The 16,334-nt window shown below is 44.4% G+C and overlaps 2 protein-coding genes across 2 annotated transcripts in view; one reads left to right on the top strand and one right to left on the bottom strand.

Moving 5' to 3' along the window:
• LOC135522150 (integrin alpha-8-like) overlaps positions 1-16,334 on the bottom strand; it is a 54,902-nt gene that overhangs the window by 16,869 nt on the left and 21,699 nt on the right. The window contains exons 14-25 of the mRNA XM_064948151.1: positions 14,269-14,314; positions 13,937-14,044; positions 13,230-13,285; positions 12,802-12,959; positions 12,467-12,595; positions 12,266-12,333; positions 11,496-11,643; positions 11,111-11,203; positions 8,080-8,159; positions 7,683-7,763; positions 6,294-6,399; positions 5,608-5,766 (exon numbers count right to left, since the gene is read on the bottom strand). Of these exons, the coding sequence (XP_064804223.1) occupies positions 5,608-5,766; positions 6,294-6,399; positions 7,683-7,763; positions 8,080-8,159; positions 11,111-11,203; positions 11,496-11,643; positions 12,266-12,333; positions 12,467-12,595; positions 12,802-12,959; positions 13,230-13,285; positions 13,937-14,044; positions 14,269-14,314 (1,232 nt within the window). The remainder of the gene's footprint in view (positions 1-5,607; positions 5,767-6,293; positions 6,400-7,682; positions 7,764-8,079; positions 8,160-11,110; positions 11,204-11,495; positions 11,644-12,265; positions 12,334-12,466; positions 12,596-12,801; positions 12,960-13,229; positions 13,286-13,936; positions 14,045-14,268; positions 14,315-16,334) is intronic.
• Positions 419-5,316, top strand: LOC135522982 (uncharacterized). The gene is made up of 13 exons (XM_064949720.1): positions 419-488; positions 613-696; positions 816-899; positions 1,045-1,107; positions 1,253-1,315; positions 1,408-1,491; positions 1,648-1,710; positions 3,406-3,489; positions 3,579-3,641; positions 3,751-3,834; positions 4,141-4,194; positions 4,297-4,425; positions 4,972-5,316. The coding sequence occupies exons 1-13, from the start codon at positions 419-421 to the stop codon at positions 5,277-5,279; spliced, it is 1,233 nt and encodes a 410-aa protein (XP_064805792.1). The 3' UTR covers positions 5,280-5,316.

Raw genomic sequence — 16,334 nt, 5'->3', positions numbered from 1 at the left:
CTCGTGTATTCTGACAGTAAATAACACTTACAACTAATAAAGCATTCTACATTTTCCAACTGTCTGATCTTAGTCTTGGAGGCCAGAGTGACAGCCAGTGAGAGTTGGGTGGCGGAACTGAAGAAAGAGAATGCAGGTACAGTAAGATAAGCTATATGGTGCAAACGTGTGTTTTTCTGTTCATTTTCCGTTAATTACTTTCCTACTACTTCAGCCCTGGAGGCCAGATCGACAGCCAATGAGAGCCAGCTGAAGGATCTGAAGGGAAAGAATGCAGGTGACTAAAATGTTTTACTTGTAAGAACTACGACATACTGTGTATTCCTCACCTGAACATGATTCAGCTCATTTCAGGATATGAAAAGCAATGTGATGTAACAAAGCTACATCAGGGTTCAATGTTTTTATCATTAAAAAAATGATAGACCTGGAGGCCAGAGTGACAACCAGTGAGAACCAGATGGAAGACTTGAAGAAAGAGAATGCAGGTAATAACGAGATGTTCAAAAAATAAATATTGAGTTAACTTTCTCAATAGAAACAACAACATATTGGATATTGCCTATTACATATGGATGTTACATATCGTCTACTATGTTTATATGATTCCAGGCCAAGCAGCACTAATGTTATCCTTGGGAAGCCGACTAACAGCCCTTCAGAGCCAGATGGCAGAACTGAAGAAAGAGAATGCAGGTAATAATTAATTGTGTTCTGATGAACTATTGAGTTAATAATTTGCTCAATAGAAGAAAAAAATAATCACCGTTCTGGATAATGCCTTTTGCCTCTTTACTAGATTTCTATAATTCCAGATCAAGCAGCACAGCTGTCAGCCCTAGAGAACACAGTGACAGCCAGTGAGAGCCAGGTGGCAGAGCTGATGGCCAAAAATGCAGGTGACTAAAATGTTTTACTTATCAGAGCTAATGCATGTACGCTTCACCTGCACATGATTCAGCTAATGTTAGGATGTAATCAAGCAAAGCGATGTTACAAAGCTTCATCACAGTTTATTGTTTTCTTGTATGCCATATTTTCTAGCCCTGGAGGCCAGAGTGACAGTCAGTGAGAGTCATGTGGCAGAACTGAAGGCGAAGAACGCAGGTGACTATTTATCTTTACTTATAAGAACTACCACATATTAGGTCTCACTTTAACATGATTCCGTTTATTTCAGGATATTATAAAGCTACATCTTGGTTTAACCTTTTAAATCATACATTTTGTTCCTGTATAAACTATTTTCTAGCCCTGGAGGCCAGAGTGACAGCCAGTGAGAGACAGGTGGAGGAGCTGGAGAAAGAGAATGCAGGTAATGATTACATGTGAATTGAAAATAATTCAGTTAATAATTAATTGCCTAGAAAGATTAACAACTTTGGATATTGACTCATATGATTAAAGACAAAGCAGCACAACTGTTATCCTTGGTGAGCAGAGTGACAACCCTTCAGAGCCAGGTGGCAGAACTGAAGAAAGAGAATGCAGGTGACTCAAATGTTTCACTTATAAGAAGGACTACATGTATTCTTCACCAGAACATAATAAGATTACGCTCATTTCAAGATATGAAAAACCAAAGTGATGTAACAAAGCTACATAATTTTCAAAATAAATTACTTTCTTGTATAAATTATCTCCTAGCCCTGGAGGCCAGAGTAACAGCCAGTGAGAACCAGGTGGCAGAACTGATGGGAAAGAATACAGGTGGCATTTCTTTTTTTCTTTTTTACGTATAAGAGCTACTACATGTGTGCCTCACCTGAACATGATTCAGCTAATGTTAGGACGTGATAAAGCAAAGCAATGTAACAAAGCTACATCACAGTTGATTGTTTTCTTGTATGCATTATTTTCTAGCCCTGGAGACAGTCAGTGAGTGACAGTCAGTGAGAAGCATGTGGTAGAACTGAAGGCGAAGAACGCATGTGACTCTATACACTATTTATACAAAAGTATGTGGACACCCCTTCAAATTAGTGGATTTGTCTATTTCAGCCACACCGTTGCTGACAGGTGTATAAAATTGAGCACACCGCCATGCAATCTCCATAGACAAACATTGGCAGTAGAATGGCCTTACTGATGAACTCACTGACTTTCAGCGTGGCACAATCATAGAATGCCACCTTTCCAACATGACAGTTTGTCAAATTTGTGCCCTGCTAGAGCTGCCCCGGGCAACTGTAAGTTCTGTTATTGTGAAATGGAAACGTCTAGGAGCAACAACGGTTCAGCTGCTAAGTGGTAGGCCATACAAGCTCACAGAACGGGGCCGCTTAGTGCTGAAGCATGTAGGGCATTAAAATAATCTGTCCTTGGTTGCAGCACCCACTACTGAGTTCCAAACTGCCTCTGGAAGCAACGCCAGCACAGGAACTGTTAGTCGGGAGCTTCATGAAATGGGTTTCTGTGGCCGAACAGCTGCACACAAGCCTAAGATCACCATGCACAGTGCCAAGCGTTGGCTGGAGGGGTGTAAAGCTCGCCACCATTGGACTCTGGAGCAGTGGAAACACGTTCTCTGGACAAATTAATCACGCTTCACCATCTTGCAGTCCGACGGACGAATCTGGGTTTGGCGGATGCCAGGAGTATGCTACCTGCCCCAATGAATAATGCCGACTGTACAGTTTGGTGGAAGAGGTATAATGGTCTGGGGCAGTTTTTTAAGTTCGAGCTAGATCTAGTGAAATTAAATCTTAATGCTACATCATACAATTACATTCTAGATGATTCTGTGCTTCCAACTTTGTGACAACAGTTTGGGGAAGGCCCTTTCCTGTTTCAGCATGACAATGCCCCTGTGCCCAAAGCAAGGTCCAAACAGAAAAGGTTTTTTCGAGATCGGTGTGGAAGAACTTGACTGGCCTGCACAGAGCCCTGACCTCAACCCCATCGAACACCTTCAGGATGAATTGGAACGCCGACTGTGAGCCAGGCCTAATCGCCCAATGTCGTTGCCCGACCTCACTAATGCTCTTGCTGCTGAATGGAAGCAAGTCCCTGCAGCAATGTTCTAACATCTAGTGGAAAGCCTTCCCAGAAGAGTGGAGGCTGTTATTGCAGCAAAGGGTGGAACCACTCCATATTAATGCCCATGATTTTGGAATGAGATGTTCGATGAGCAGTTGTCCACATACCTTTGGCAATGTAGTGCATCTTTATTGGTAAGAACTACCACATATAGGTCTCAATTTAACATGATTCAGCTTATTTCAGGATATGATAAAGCTACATCTTGGTTTAACATTTTTTTATCATAAATTATGAACTGAAGAAAGAGAATGCAGGTAACAAGAAGTGTTTTGAAAAACTATTGAGTTAATAATTTAGTCAATAGAAAAAAGCACAGCTCTGGATATTGTTTATTGCCTCTCTATAATGTTTATATAATTTCAGCCCAAGCAGTAGAACTGTCAGACTTGAAGAACAGATTGACAACCAGTGAGAGTCATGTGGCAGAACTGGAGAAAAATAATGCAGGTAACGATGATAAGCAATTAGCTATGACAAATATTTAGTCAAATAAGTCACTGGAAACATGAACATTTCTGGAAATTCACTTGTGTTAGCCTTGAGGACCAGAGTGACAGCCAATGAGAGCAAGCTGGAGGAACTGAAGAAAGAGAATGCAGGTAATAATGAACTTAGGAAAAGTAAATAATTTGTTCAATAGAAGAAAGAGGAAAAATCACAGCTCTGGATATCGTCTATTGCCTCTCTAAAATATTTATATAATTTCAGCCCAAGCAGCAGAACTGTCAGACTTGAAGAACAGAGTGACAACCAGTGAGAGCCAGGTGGCAGAGTTGAAGAAAGAGAATGCAGGTAATGAGTAGTACATTTTTTAAGAAGATGATGAATGCCTCTGGATATTGACGTGCATGATTCCAGCCCAAGCAGCAGAACTGTTACCCTTGGGGTCAGAGTGACAACCAGTGAGAGGCAAGTAGCGGAGCTGGAGAAAGAGAATGCATGTAACTATGCTGCACTAATAAGAGCTTGGCTACAACCACTCTCCTGGACCGCTGACTGATCTAATTGATCTAATCAGGATGTATCTAAGCACAGCAATGACAACAAAGCTACCTCAGAGTATGAGTTTATGAAGATATTATTCTCTTGCTATTTCAGCCCTGGAGGCAAGATTGAGTGTCGCTGAGAGCCAAGTGGAGGAACTGAGGCTAGGTAAGAACAGATCAATTCAATCAAACTCACAGTATGGTATGAAATGAATACATTTTAGACATTACGGTGGACTTGATCGAATTCATTCTCATGTATACGCAGACAGAAGACAGGTGGCCTTTTCTGTTGGTTTGACGGACTCAGGATATGTGGGACCCTTTCAAACTGAGATCACTCTGGTCTATGAAAAAATCTTCACCAACATCGGCAACGGTTACGACACAAACTCTGGTACAGCTTACGCCGACAATACTACAGATGAAACTTACACCGACAATACTACAGATGAAACTTACACCGACAATACTACAGATGAAACTTACACCGTAACAATACTACAGATGAAACTTACACCGTAACAATACTACAGATGAAACTTACACCGTAACAATACTACAGATGAAACTTACACCGTAACAATACTACAGGTTCACCCACACAGCAATACATCTACAACTCAGAGAAAGGTATAAACATAAACACACAATCTCCATGCTCACGTGTCCGCCACAGGAGGCTGCTGAGGGGAGGACGGTTCATAACATTGTCTGGAATGGCGTGAATGGAATGGTATGTGTTTGATGTGTTCGATACCATACCACTTTAGTCCGTTCCAGTCATTACTATGAGCCTGTCCTACCCAATTAAGGTGCCACTGGGCGCCTGTGGTGGCCACAGGGGCCAGCTACTGGCACAGACCCCAACCACTAGCAGGCTGCTACAGTGCCTAAAAGAGATGGATAGTGCTGATCTCTCCCTGCTTCCCCTCTGATGCAGGTATGTTTTCAGCACCAGTGAGAGGAGTCTACTACTTCACATTCACCTCCATGGGCCGAGAGCCTGGACAGAAAATGGGTGTTTACTTGGTCAAAAATGGAGAGCAAATGATATACAACGTCCAGGACAACTTCCATGGTGGTTATGAGTACATGACAGGTGCCGTGGCTCTGGAGCTAGAGAAAGATGACCTGGTGTACTTAAGGCTTCCTAAGGGCTGGGGGCTGTATGATGACAACTACAACCACATTGTCTTTACTGGCATCCTGCTCTTCACCACCAACCCTGCTATGGGCCGACTCCACTAGTCCCTCTCCGTCCTCCTACAGTCTTCAATAAACATGGAATGAGTGACTTTGTCCTGTCATCATTAAAGCACATTACTCAGTCATCATCACAAACATAAACCAGACGGTAGATGACATCCTGTTACCCTATTTTATTATGAGAAGAACTGAGCTGCATCAATGCTAGATCGGGTCAGCACACTTTGATCTACCTGGGCTGTAACTTCACAAAAGCATTTATGCAATTGTTTCTAAAACATTGAAGACGAATACAGGTTAATAAATATAGAACATCAGTGCATGAGTACAGGGTCGTGTCCAGTCTCAGCAGGAGGTGTGGTTGTGTTACCTGTAGGCCCAGGGGGTTGAGGCTGGTGTTGCTACGGCAGCTGATTGGTCCGTCTGTTAGAACCTCCAGAGCATAGAGCAGGTGTTCGTCACGGAAACGAGAGGGCCAGCCCACCTGGAGCTCCGCCTCCCGGATACTACTGGGACCTGAGTTATGGAGCTGAGAGAGTAAGAGGGAAAAAGAGAGGAGAGACAGAGAGATGAGAAGAAGAGAGAGAGGGAGGAGTAGAGAGAGGAGATGGAGAGAGAGGGGGGAGAGGAGTAGAGAGGGAAGAAGAAAGAAAGAGAGAGTGAGAGCGAGAGAGTATGAGAACACCAAGCCACTCAGCTTAGCCCCTTTCCACACACTCATTAATTCTGAGGGTGATGATAGTGAGTCACCCAAACAGGACATGGTCTCAGTGCTCCAGGCAGGAATTCTCGGAGAGAGAAACTCTGGCCGACCTAACTATAACCAGCTGGACAGACTGCAGGACAGGAGAACTGCAGCCACAAACCCTGTAGACATCCAGCAGATGTCCCCCTTCACTGCCTCTTCAACACACACATACACATGTCTGATCCCCCCTCTTACCCCCCCCCCCCCATCTCTTCCTTTATGACAGTAATTACCACTGTTCAGGAGGCCTTTGATCAGACAGCAGCCAGTACTTACAGGGCTACTGCTTTTACTTTATGTGTATGTACCTCATAGATGTGTGTGACCTGGGGTCCTACGTCATCCTCTTTGACCGGATTCTCTTTGGGCTCCCAATGAGGAAACGGAAGAACCACCTGAGAGGGATGACACACCCTGGAAAGGGAGAGAGCGAGAGAGAGGCAGAGAGAGAGAGATGGGAGAGAGAAAGAAAGAAAGAGGAGCGATAGAGAAAGAAAGAGAAGAGAAGAGAGAGAGTATGAGAACAAATTATATGGAGAACAAATGATTTACAACGTCCAGGACAACTTGGGGGGTGAACACCAAGCCACTCGCCACTCCGCTGCCAAACACAACTTACCCAATGCCGGTTGGACCTTAACCTCCCGCCCTCTAGGCCCCAACACCCACAGCCCCCCCCAACAGATCACTGTCTGTTTGTGTGTACAACATCTGTAGACCCAGCCAAGTCACTCTGGGGTCCAGGCTTTGAAGTGTGTTTGTGTGTGTGTGTGTGGGTGGGGGGGGGGGGGATAGTAAAACAAGGAACATTCGGACAAGTGGGGACTGACAAGGAAAAAGGCTATTTTAGGCTTGGGAGTTAAGGTTACAATTAGCATTGGGGGTTAGGCTTAGGAGTTAGGGTAAGGTTTAGTTTTAGGGTTAGGGGTTAAGCTTAGCATTAAGGTTGGGGTTAGGTTAACGATTAGGGAAAATAAGAGTTTGAATGGGAATCAATGTTTTGTTCCCCACAAGGATAGTAAATCAAACGTGTGTGTGTGTGTGTGTGTGTGTGTGTGTGTGTGTGTGTGTGTGTGTGTGTGTGTGTGTGTGTGTGTGTGTGACCAAGTAGCACTAGCACTGGCCCAAGTGTGCATGATTAGCATACACAGACTAACATGCACATAGATGATTAACATACACAGACTAACATACACATAGATGATTAACATACACAGACTAACATACACATAGATGATTAACATACACAGACTAACATACACAGACTAACATACACATAGATGATTAACATATACAGAATAACATACACAGACTAACATACACATAGATGATTAACATATACAGACTAACATACACATAGATGATTAACATACACAGACTAACATACACAGACTAACATACACATAGATGATTAACAGACACAGACTAACATACACAGACTAACATACACATAGATGATTAACATACACATAGATGATTAACATACACAGACTAACATACACATAGATGATTAACATACAAAGACTCAACCACACTGAGCAATAGAAATACAGCAAACTATATAAACCTGTCTCACCTACATGGCATGAGACAAAGAGATACACTGTATGACAACAGAGTGCATCAAACAGAGCAAAGATATTCTACTGTCACAGGGTTAGCGAAAAGATCAACCAGAACAGAGATGTGTCACTCACCCCCTCAGGTCTAGCTGAGCTCTGGCAGAGATGGAGAGAGACAGACTGACTGGGTTGCTCTTGGAGCTGTCTTTGTTTGAACTGTAAGATAAGAGACACACATGAGTCAATAAAGATGTTTGGATGTAATGTCTGCACCATGGCCATGTATGGTGACGATGTATGGTGTGTGTGTGCATGCGCGCGCGTGTGAGTAAATGAGTGAGTGACCATGTGTTTGTGGCGAGGTGAACAGTCAATGTTTTGTCTCGTCTGATTTCCTCCGGTCATCCGTCTCGACGCTCTTTGTTTGGGAAAGCCACAGAAATACTCAGAATTCTGACAGAGGTTCCTTTTTACAGTTATGTGTGTCACAGCTCTTCAGCAGTGTGTGTGCGTGTGTGTGTGTGTCTGTCACCTGTGGATCTGTAGGTCAAAGTCAATGTGAGGACCGGCATCATCCAGCCTTTGGACAGCAAACCTTAAACCTACAGATACCTGGAGACAGAGACAGTGAGACCAAGAGAGAGGGACAGAGAGACAAAGAGAGAGGGACAGAGAGTCAGAGAGAGAGGGACAGAGGGACAAAGGGAGAGGGACAGAGACAGAGTCAGAGAGAGACGAATCAAAGTCTATGTCAGTGACATCTGCAAGTGTTCAGTTAAAGCGAGCAGCCTTCTAACCCCATGTAGAGTTTCCCTTTGTGAAAACTAACCAGAACCTGGCCATGGTGTGTGTATCTGGGTTACGTATCTGTATTGTGTGTGTGTGTCTCAGTTGGAGGATCAGTACAGATCTGTGGGCTGAGACAGACCAGATCCCTTCCCCTCTAGACCCCAGTTAAACCCCCCTCTACCCTTGCTTAACTCACACCACGTGGAGGGCTTAGTTCATAACCATGAGTATGATAATGGCTTCTTGTGTTTGTGTAATAATGTTCTCATGAACAACATGTTAGACACTCGTCAATGCCGGAAACTCTTAAAACACTCGCTAAAACTACAAGGGAGAAGCCTGAGGGTGGAAACTCATTAGGACTCCAAAGTCAGAGACTTTATTGCACATCAGAGAGAAAATCAGAACAACTCAACAGAGACGACGAAAGACCAAATGGGTCTAAATCACTGAGGTCCCCAGGCTGAGAGAAAGAGAGAGAGACAGACAAAGTGACCCAAATATATCTCTCTCCCCAAATCTGGAAAGCATTTATTTCCTGTCACTTCTCTCCCATATTCTGAACAGCCCCACCACCACTGTAAAACTGTCTAACCTGGATGTACTGTAGAACCCACCATAGTACAGAGACAGCGTTTGTCAAGGAAATTATCTAATGCATCGACCAATAAATGCCGGAGGCTCTGTGACTGTTCTCACATTCCGTGATGTAAGAGCAGGGATTGACACTGTCAACCAAACTAACAGACAGGTATCAATTTATTTTTCTGCCCAGTGAGACCTCTGATTGCTCCAAGGCTATATATGGTGTTCCACAGGGCTCTGTGGAGGGGCAGTTTCTGTTCACATTATACATGCTGATCGTCTGGCAGAGGTGGCACCACAGGCCCCAGAGTGGTGTAGCGGAAAACAAAATTCTGGGGTACATCATTTTTTCCTGATCTGGTAACCTAACCAGGTAAAACTCCGGCTCTTATACGGTATGACGTGATTCATCTGTTGAATATGGGCTATGATGGGACCAGAGTTTTTCTAATCAGGTCACATGGTTTAAAAAAACTCCTGGCCTTGGGGAGGATGAAAGCCCTGTTAAACTGCAGCAACCTTGTACTTGTTGTTATGAATTATATTTTAAAGAAGGACTGGGGCGGTCCTATACACAGACACTCAGAAAGCTACATGATTGGATAATGTGCAGATTTGCATCATGTAGTCCTGCTCCTGCTCAACTGTAATACTCATAACAAAATGTACTCACAGTCTATGTCAGCTACTGTGTTTAATGATTAATTCAAGTTTATACTCTTGGATTGAAAAAGTCAAAGTAACCTGGTTAGCCCAAGTTTAAATATAAACCAAATGTAATCCCATTGGGTTATAAATAGCCCACACTACGTTACCACTTCGTTTACCCTGGCCAGAGGGACAGGGCCCATAGAAGGCCTGACTATGCAGCTGCTGTTAGTAGCCTACAGTGGATCAGACTCAAAAAGTGTCTCGTTACCATGCAACACATGTCAGATCGCTAATGTTTAGGAGTAAAGGCTGCTCCATTGATGTAAGAGTTTTTGCTTGTGTCTGTTGGGACTGATGTGCTATCAGCTCGCTAAATAAATACCAGAGGAAAGTGGAGAGCGCATTGAGCATTAATCTGATTGGTCAAGACACACAAAGAGCCTGTAGCAGCACTTCGGTGTGAAAGACAGACAAATCATGAGGCAAATCGGTCTAAAAAACAGCACTTTGCCCCTTTTCTTTTACACTTTGCGTAGATATATTTTATTAAACTAAATCAAAAGTGATTGAAAAGTGCTGTGGCAAATGCTGCCTCGCTACACATTTTCCAGCAGTCCTGCCACCTGGGATGTTACCCATAAACAGTGTCTGTTTTCACCGCTATGCTTGTTGACCCCAGGAAGAGTAGCTGCTGCTTTAGCACCAGCTAATGGGTATCCTAATAAAATACAAAAAATGCTGACAATACACAACGTTTTAAAGAAACATGGCGAGGCAGTCTGCATTTTAGAGGCTTGACTCAAAAATATTAGAATGAGAAAAAGATACATTCAAAATGGTCTACAAGCGTCGTTACTCCGACTGCATGATTAGTGTGTGTGTTTATTCTATAAAAGCTCATGAATTCCTACAGGTCCAAAGGGGCAAGGGTAAGTATGTCTGGGAAACATCTGGTCTGAAGGAGAGCTGACGTGCACACACACGTGTGTCACTTCTAGAGCTAACAAATACCACTCTCAGGGTCACAACACACACACTCACGCATGCATGTGGCCACACACACACACACACACACACACACACACACACACACACACACACACACACACACACACACACACACACACACACACACACACACACACACACACACACACACACACACACACACACACACACACACACACACACACACACACAGAGCGGTTACAGAAACACAGGGTAGAGTTACATGTCAGATGGGACCACTCTTTACTTTACAAAGCCTGTGCTTCCTGGATGTGTCATGCAAGGGGCGAACGGATTAACACACACAGAAATACCCACAGACACCTTCAGAGTGTGGGACTCAGTGGGGCACGGGGTATCTGGGTGATCATTCAGCATGGTAACTATCAATCAGCACCACTGTATCTGAGTGACAGCTTCCTGCTTGGACAGGAAGTGGTTGTTTCCAAGTAGAGGGGGAGGTCAGAGTGGGTGCATGTGCGTGTGCATTTTTTTGTGTTCTTTTGTGTTTGTGTGTGTGATGGACTTACTTCTGTTCCTGCAACCATAGGGTTCCCCAGGTCACACACCACCAGTCTGGAGTCATTCACCATCCTGTACTCACAGTTCAACCTGGATAGAGCCTGGAGAGGAGAGGATGTGGAAGGGAGAGGGTGGCAGAGAGGTGATATGTGGGGGAAGGGAGGAGAGGAAGAGAGTGATGAATGTTCTGACAGTAACAACCTCATCTCATCCATCTTTGGGCCCCATTACACATTCATTCAATCACTCTCTAGAGAAAAAACCCTGACGTTGTCAACAGGATGTAATGTAATGGTAAAGAGGTCAGCAAGGCTGTAGGGTCTAGTTGAGCTGGGCTAGGGTTGGGGCCAGTGTGGGGGGTGTGGAAGTGTGTGTGGGAATGTGTGTTCTCACCTCTATCCTGCGTTCCACTCCTATGTAATCAGCCTCAGGGGGTAGGAGTGTGTGTAACTCAGTCTCATATGCCCCCTCTCCTTTGTTAACCGCGTTTATGGTCAACATGACCAGGTTGTCATCCCCGACCACCAGCTCTGTACGGTCTCTGTGTTTGTGTGTGTGCAGGAGAGAGAAATAAACAAGTCAATACTATGTCAAACAGTAGAGGTCGGAGTGTGTGTGTGTGTGTGTGTGTGTATCAGTCAGAGGAGAATGACACGGTTTGTGTTGGGCTGCCATGGCAATTGCATACAGATGAAAACAGAAGAAAAACAACACACACACACACACACACACACACACACACACACACACACACACACACACACACACACACACACACACACACACACACACACACACACACACACACACACACACACACACACACACACACACACACACACACACACTTGCTGATGTAAACAATTAGAGAGCAAACTTCTCTCCTTGCGTGCTGTAACACAGTCCTAGCCTTTGTTTAGGTGTGTGTGTGTGTGAGTGTGTGTATGAATGTGTGTGAGTATGTACATACGTTGAAAGTTTACAGGTTGACAAGGACTTTTTTGAATCAGCATGCCTCACTTGACAGGGCAGGGCACAACACACCACAAGGCGTAACACACCCCTATATCAGTAAGGTTACTTAACTACTGTTTTTAAAATGAGACCGTAACGGTTTCATGTTGACGTATATGCTACACATGTTACATACAGTACATACTTACATGCTTGCAGATAGCTGGAGGTCTGGAATACACTCGTTGTCTTCCCCACAGTCCAGCAGAATATATGCCTGAGAAATAAAGGAGAAAGGGAGAGACCGATGGGGAGAGGGACGGGGGACGGGGGTTAAGGTCGAGTCTAACGATATGCTGTAAGTGGTCTTGATTGGATGAGAAAGAGAGCCCACACACACACACACACACCTGTTCCTGCAGGAAGGTACTGCTGTAGCGGTTGAGGACAGGGGGGAGGTCCAGGTTGGAAGGAGGGGCTAAACTGTAGTTCAGAGCCAATGAGATGGGAGTCAATTTATCCCTAAACTCATCCTCCCCCTGAGAGGGACAGAGAGAGAGGAGGGGGGGATAACGTGTAACAGAAAGTTTGTTCACTAGAACACAATAACTAGTCCAAAAACAGGTTCAGCTGAGTTGACAGATGTTTTGAGAGGATCTTGTCCAAACACAGCAAGGATGGAGGCCTCTTTTCTTAAAAAAAAACTAAAATTCTTTTTTTTGGCAGAGGAGTGTGTTTGACTTACTCGTAGGTAGACAGTATAGTTCAGGCAGGAGTGAGGACGGCTGTGGCCAAGCATTAGGACCCCTGTGTGCTGGGGCTGATGGGAATCCAGGAAATAAACTCTCTTAACTCCGCCCCTCACACCTTTAAGCCAATCCAGTTGCAGCTCTGCATTCAGGACTGGGAGAGGTGGAGGAGAGAGGGGGATGGAGGGAGAGAGTGAGTGAGTGAGGAGGGGTTCCATATGGTCCCATCGTGTGCGGAAGTGTGTGTGTATTCTCATCTGGTGTGCAGGAGGGAACCATGGGTATGGTCTACTTTATCCCTTTTAGTTTCTACAGAGCATCATTAGCCAGTGGAAACAATGCATTCATACAGTTAGCATCTTTAACACTAACTTATGCATAAACCTCTCCCTCCCCCTCTTCATCCCCAGTCAGAGCTACTTACCTACAGACTCTGGGATCCCCACACCGCTCACCTTTGCACAAATATCTACCCTTAGACTGGATAACAGAGAGAGAGAGGTAGAGAGACATGGGAGATTGAGGCAGGATAAAATAATTGCTCCTCTGTATGTCAGTGTGTGTGTGTGTGCGCTCATCTCGATCTCACACACACACACACACACACACACACACACACACACACACACACACACACACACACACACACACACACACACACACACACACACACACACACACAGGTTCTCTAGCAGTGAAATGCCTGCCAACCAGAACCACTCAGGACAGAACAATGGGCACCAATTAGAAGAAGAACTTCATCTTTACTGCTCGTCCTCTCAGTCTCCCTAAAACAACCAGAAAAACTCCTCAACTGGCCAAAGCTCTCAATAAAACAACTATTCAATCAAATAAAAAGCAACAATCCCAGACAGTCCTAAAAACTCCCTAATAGTACATGTGTTGTTGTGTCCTGTCTCGTTCCTCCAGCCAGTCTGATGGTTTATTTCAATCAGCTGTGTTTGTTTTGACTGAATTCCACAGTTTGGTGCCGTCTGTCAATCTGCCCAAACACACCATGTCTCTGTCCTGCCAACACACATAGCCTAAAAACCACCCTATTGGTCAATTGTCTGTCACTCACTAGGTTACCTAGTGACTGCGCGTGTGTGTGTGTGTGTGTGTACTCACCAGGTCACCATGGTATCAGATTCTGTCAGGAGGCAGGATCGGTCATCAGGGTTCAGGATTCTAGGAGTCAGGATCATCTCTGCCTCCACTGACACTACAGGACGAGCCCTACACACACACACACACACACACACACACACACACACACACACACACACACACACACACACACACACACACACACACACACACACACACACACACACACACACACACACACACACACACACACACGCACACACACACACACTTAATCTCACCGTTGTAAACTAGCAGCCAATCTGATACATGAAACAATGTAGTCTAGCCAATCAGATAATTAGATATCTTACCTGTACACCGACACCTCCCCTTTACCAAATGCTCCCACTATCAGATCTACAGTGAAAGAGAGAGAGAGAGAAAGAGAGAGAGCAAGACAGGGAGACTACATGAGCTTCAAAGAAACGCACAGATGGGACTGATTTCAAGGTCTCCAGCAATCTTCATCAAGCACAGACCTCTCACGTTTTACACACACTGACACAGATACACACACATACACAAACACATTTGGTCTGTACCAGCTTTGAGTAGTGAATATAACTATTTTTGCAGCACTATTTTGGTTCAGAATGAAACTATCAAAATAGGAACACAGTGTGTGTGTGTGTCGCAACGGAGAGACCCCACGGCACATTCCAGCTCCATTAGAACATTCCCATTGGTCCAATCAGAAACCTCTGCTACACAACAAGAACATTCCCTCACTTTACTATAATCATGTGCCTTATACAACTAGTCAGTCTGTAGCAGCCACACAACTCGTCCAGTGCTCTACTCAGTTAATTTGTGTTTATGTGTTTTGAAGATGAAGAGTCTTAATTGGGTTTTTGTTTAAAATAGAGCTGCATTTTAATGAGTGTGGTCATGGGAGACATACCACTCTCTCTCACACACACACACACACACACACACACACACACACACACACACACACACACACACACACACACACACACACACACACACACACACACACACACACACACACACACACACGTTGACTGAAAGTCTGAAACCGCAGTGGGTAAGAGACTTAATCAATACCAGCCTTCCCTGCCAGACACACTAAGCTAACACAACGCTAACACAGGACTGACCCCCAACCATAGATCTAGCTAGTCCTGTCACTGGAAGACAGAGGTTATGCTCTGAATATAAATTACATTACATTACACACACTAAGCTAACACAACGCTAACACAGGACTGACCCCCAACCATAGATCTAGCTAGTCCTGTCACTGGAAGACAGAGGTTAAGCTAAGCTCTGAAACTGATACAGCACTGGGACTGGGGACAGAGGCTAAGATAAGTCATGCTAATATCAATGAGGCTGAGGTTCAGAGGCTAAGATAAGTCATGCTAATATCAATGAGGCTGAGGTTCAGAGGCTAAGATAAGTCATGCTAATATCAATGAGGCTGAGGTTCAGAGGCTAACATAAGTCATGCTAATATCAATGAGGCTGAGGGTCAGAGGCTAAGATAAGTCATGCTAATATCAATGAGGCTGAGGTTCAGAGGCTAAGATAAGTCATGCTAATATCAATGAGGCTGAGGTTCAGAGGCTAAGATAAGTCATGCTAATATCAATGAGGCTGAGGTTCAGAGGCTAAGATAAGTCATGCTAATATCAATGAGGCTGAGGTTCAGAGGCTAAGATAAGTCATGCTAATATCAATGAGGCCAGACGGCTAAGATAAGCGAGCGCCAGGTTATCAATGAGGCTGAGGTTCAGAGGCTAACATAAGTCATGCTAATATCAATGAGGCTGAGGGTCAGAGGCTAAGATAAGTCATGCTAATATCAATGAGGCTGAGGTTCAGAGGCTAAGATAAGTCATGCTAATATCAATGAGGCTGAGGTTCAGAGGCTAAGATAAGTCATGCTAATATCAATGAGGCTGAGGGTCAGAGGCTAAGATAAGTCATGCTAATATCAATGAGGCTGAGGTTCAGAGGCTAAGATAAGTCATGCTAATATCAATGAGGCTGAGGGTCAGAGGCTAAGATAAGTCATGCTAATATCAATGAGGCTGAGGGTCAGAGGCTAAGATAAGTCATGCTAATATCAATGAGGCTGAGGGTCAGAGGCTAAGATAAGTCATGCTAATATCAATGAGGCTGAGGGTCAGAGGCTAAGATAAGTCATGCTAATATCAATGAGGCTGAGGGTCAGAGGCTAAGATAAGTCATGCTAATATCAATGAGGCTGAGGGTCAGAGGCTAAGATAAGTCATGCTAATATCAATGAGGCTGAGGGTCAGAGGCTAAGGTAAGTCATGCTAATATAAATGAGGTGGGGGTCAGAGGCTAAGTTTACTCATGATAATATATCAATGGGACTGGTTAAGCT

The sequence above is a fragment of the Oncorhynchus masou genome, chromosome 30 (genome assembly GCF_036934945.1).
Source record: "Oncorhynchus masou masou isolate Uvic2021 chromosome 30, UVic_Omas_1.1, whole genome shotgun sequence".
Taxonomy (NCBI): Eukaryota; Metazoa; Chordata; class Actinopteri; order Salmoniformes; family Salmonidae; genus Oncorhynchus; species Oncorhynchus masou.
This window is presented reverse-complemented; position numbering and strand designations above follow the sequence as displayed.

Bases quoted from the DNA above. Each gene is read 5' to 3' on its own strand.
- LOC135522982 (XM_064949720.1), top strand. From the start codon at position 419: ATGATAGACCTGGAGGCCAGAGTGACAACCAGTGAGAACCAGATGGAA. The intron at 1,492-1,647 runs GTGACTCAAATG...ATTATCTCCTAG, and splicing joins ACTGAAGAAAGAGAATGCAG to CCCTGGAGGCCAGAGTAACA. The intron at 1,711-3,405 runs GTGGCATTTCTT...ATATAATTTCAG, and splicing joins ACTGATGGGAAAGAATACAG to CCCAAGCAGTAGAACTGTCA.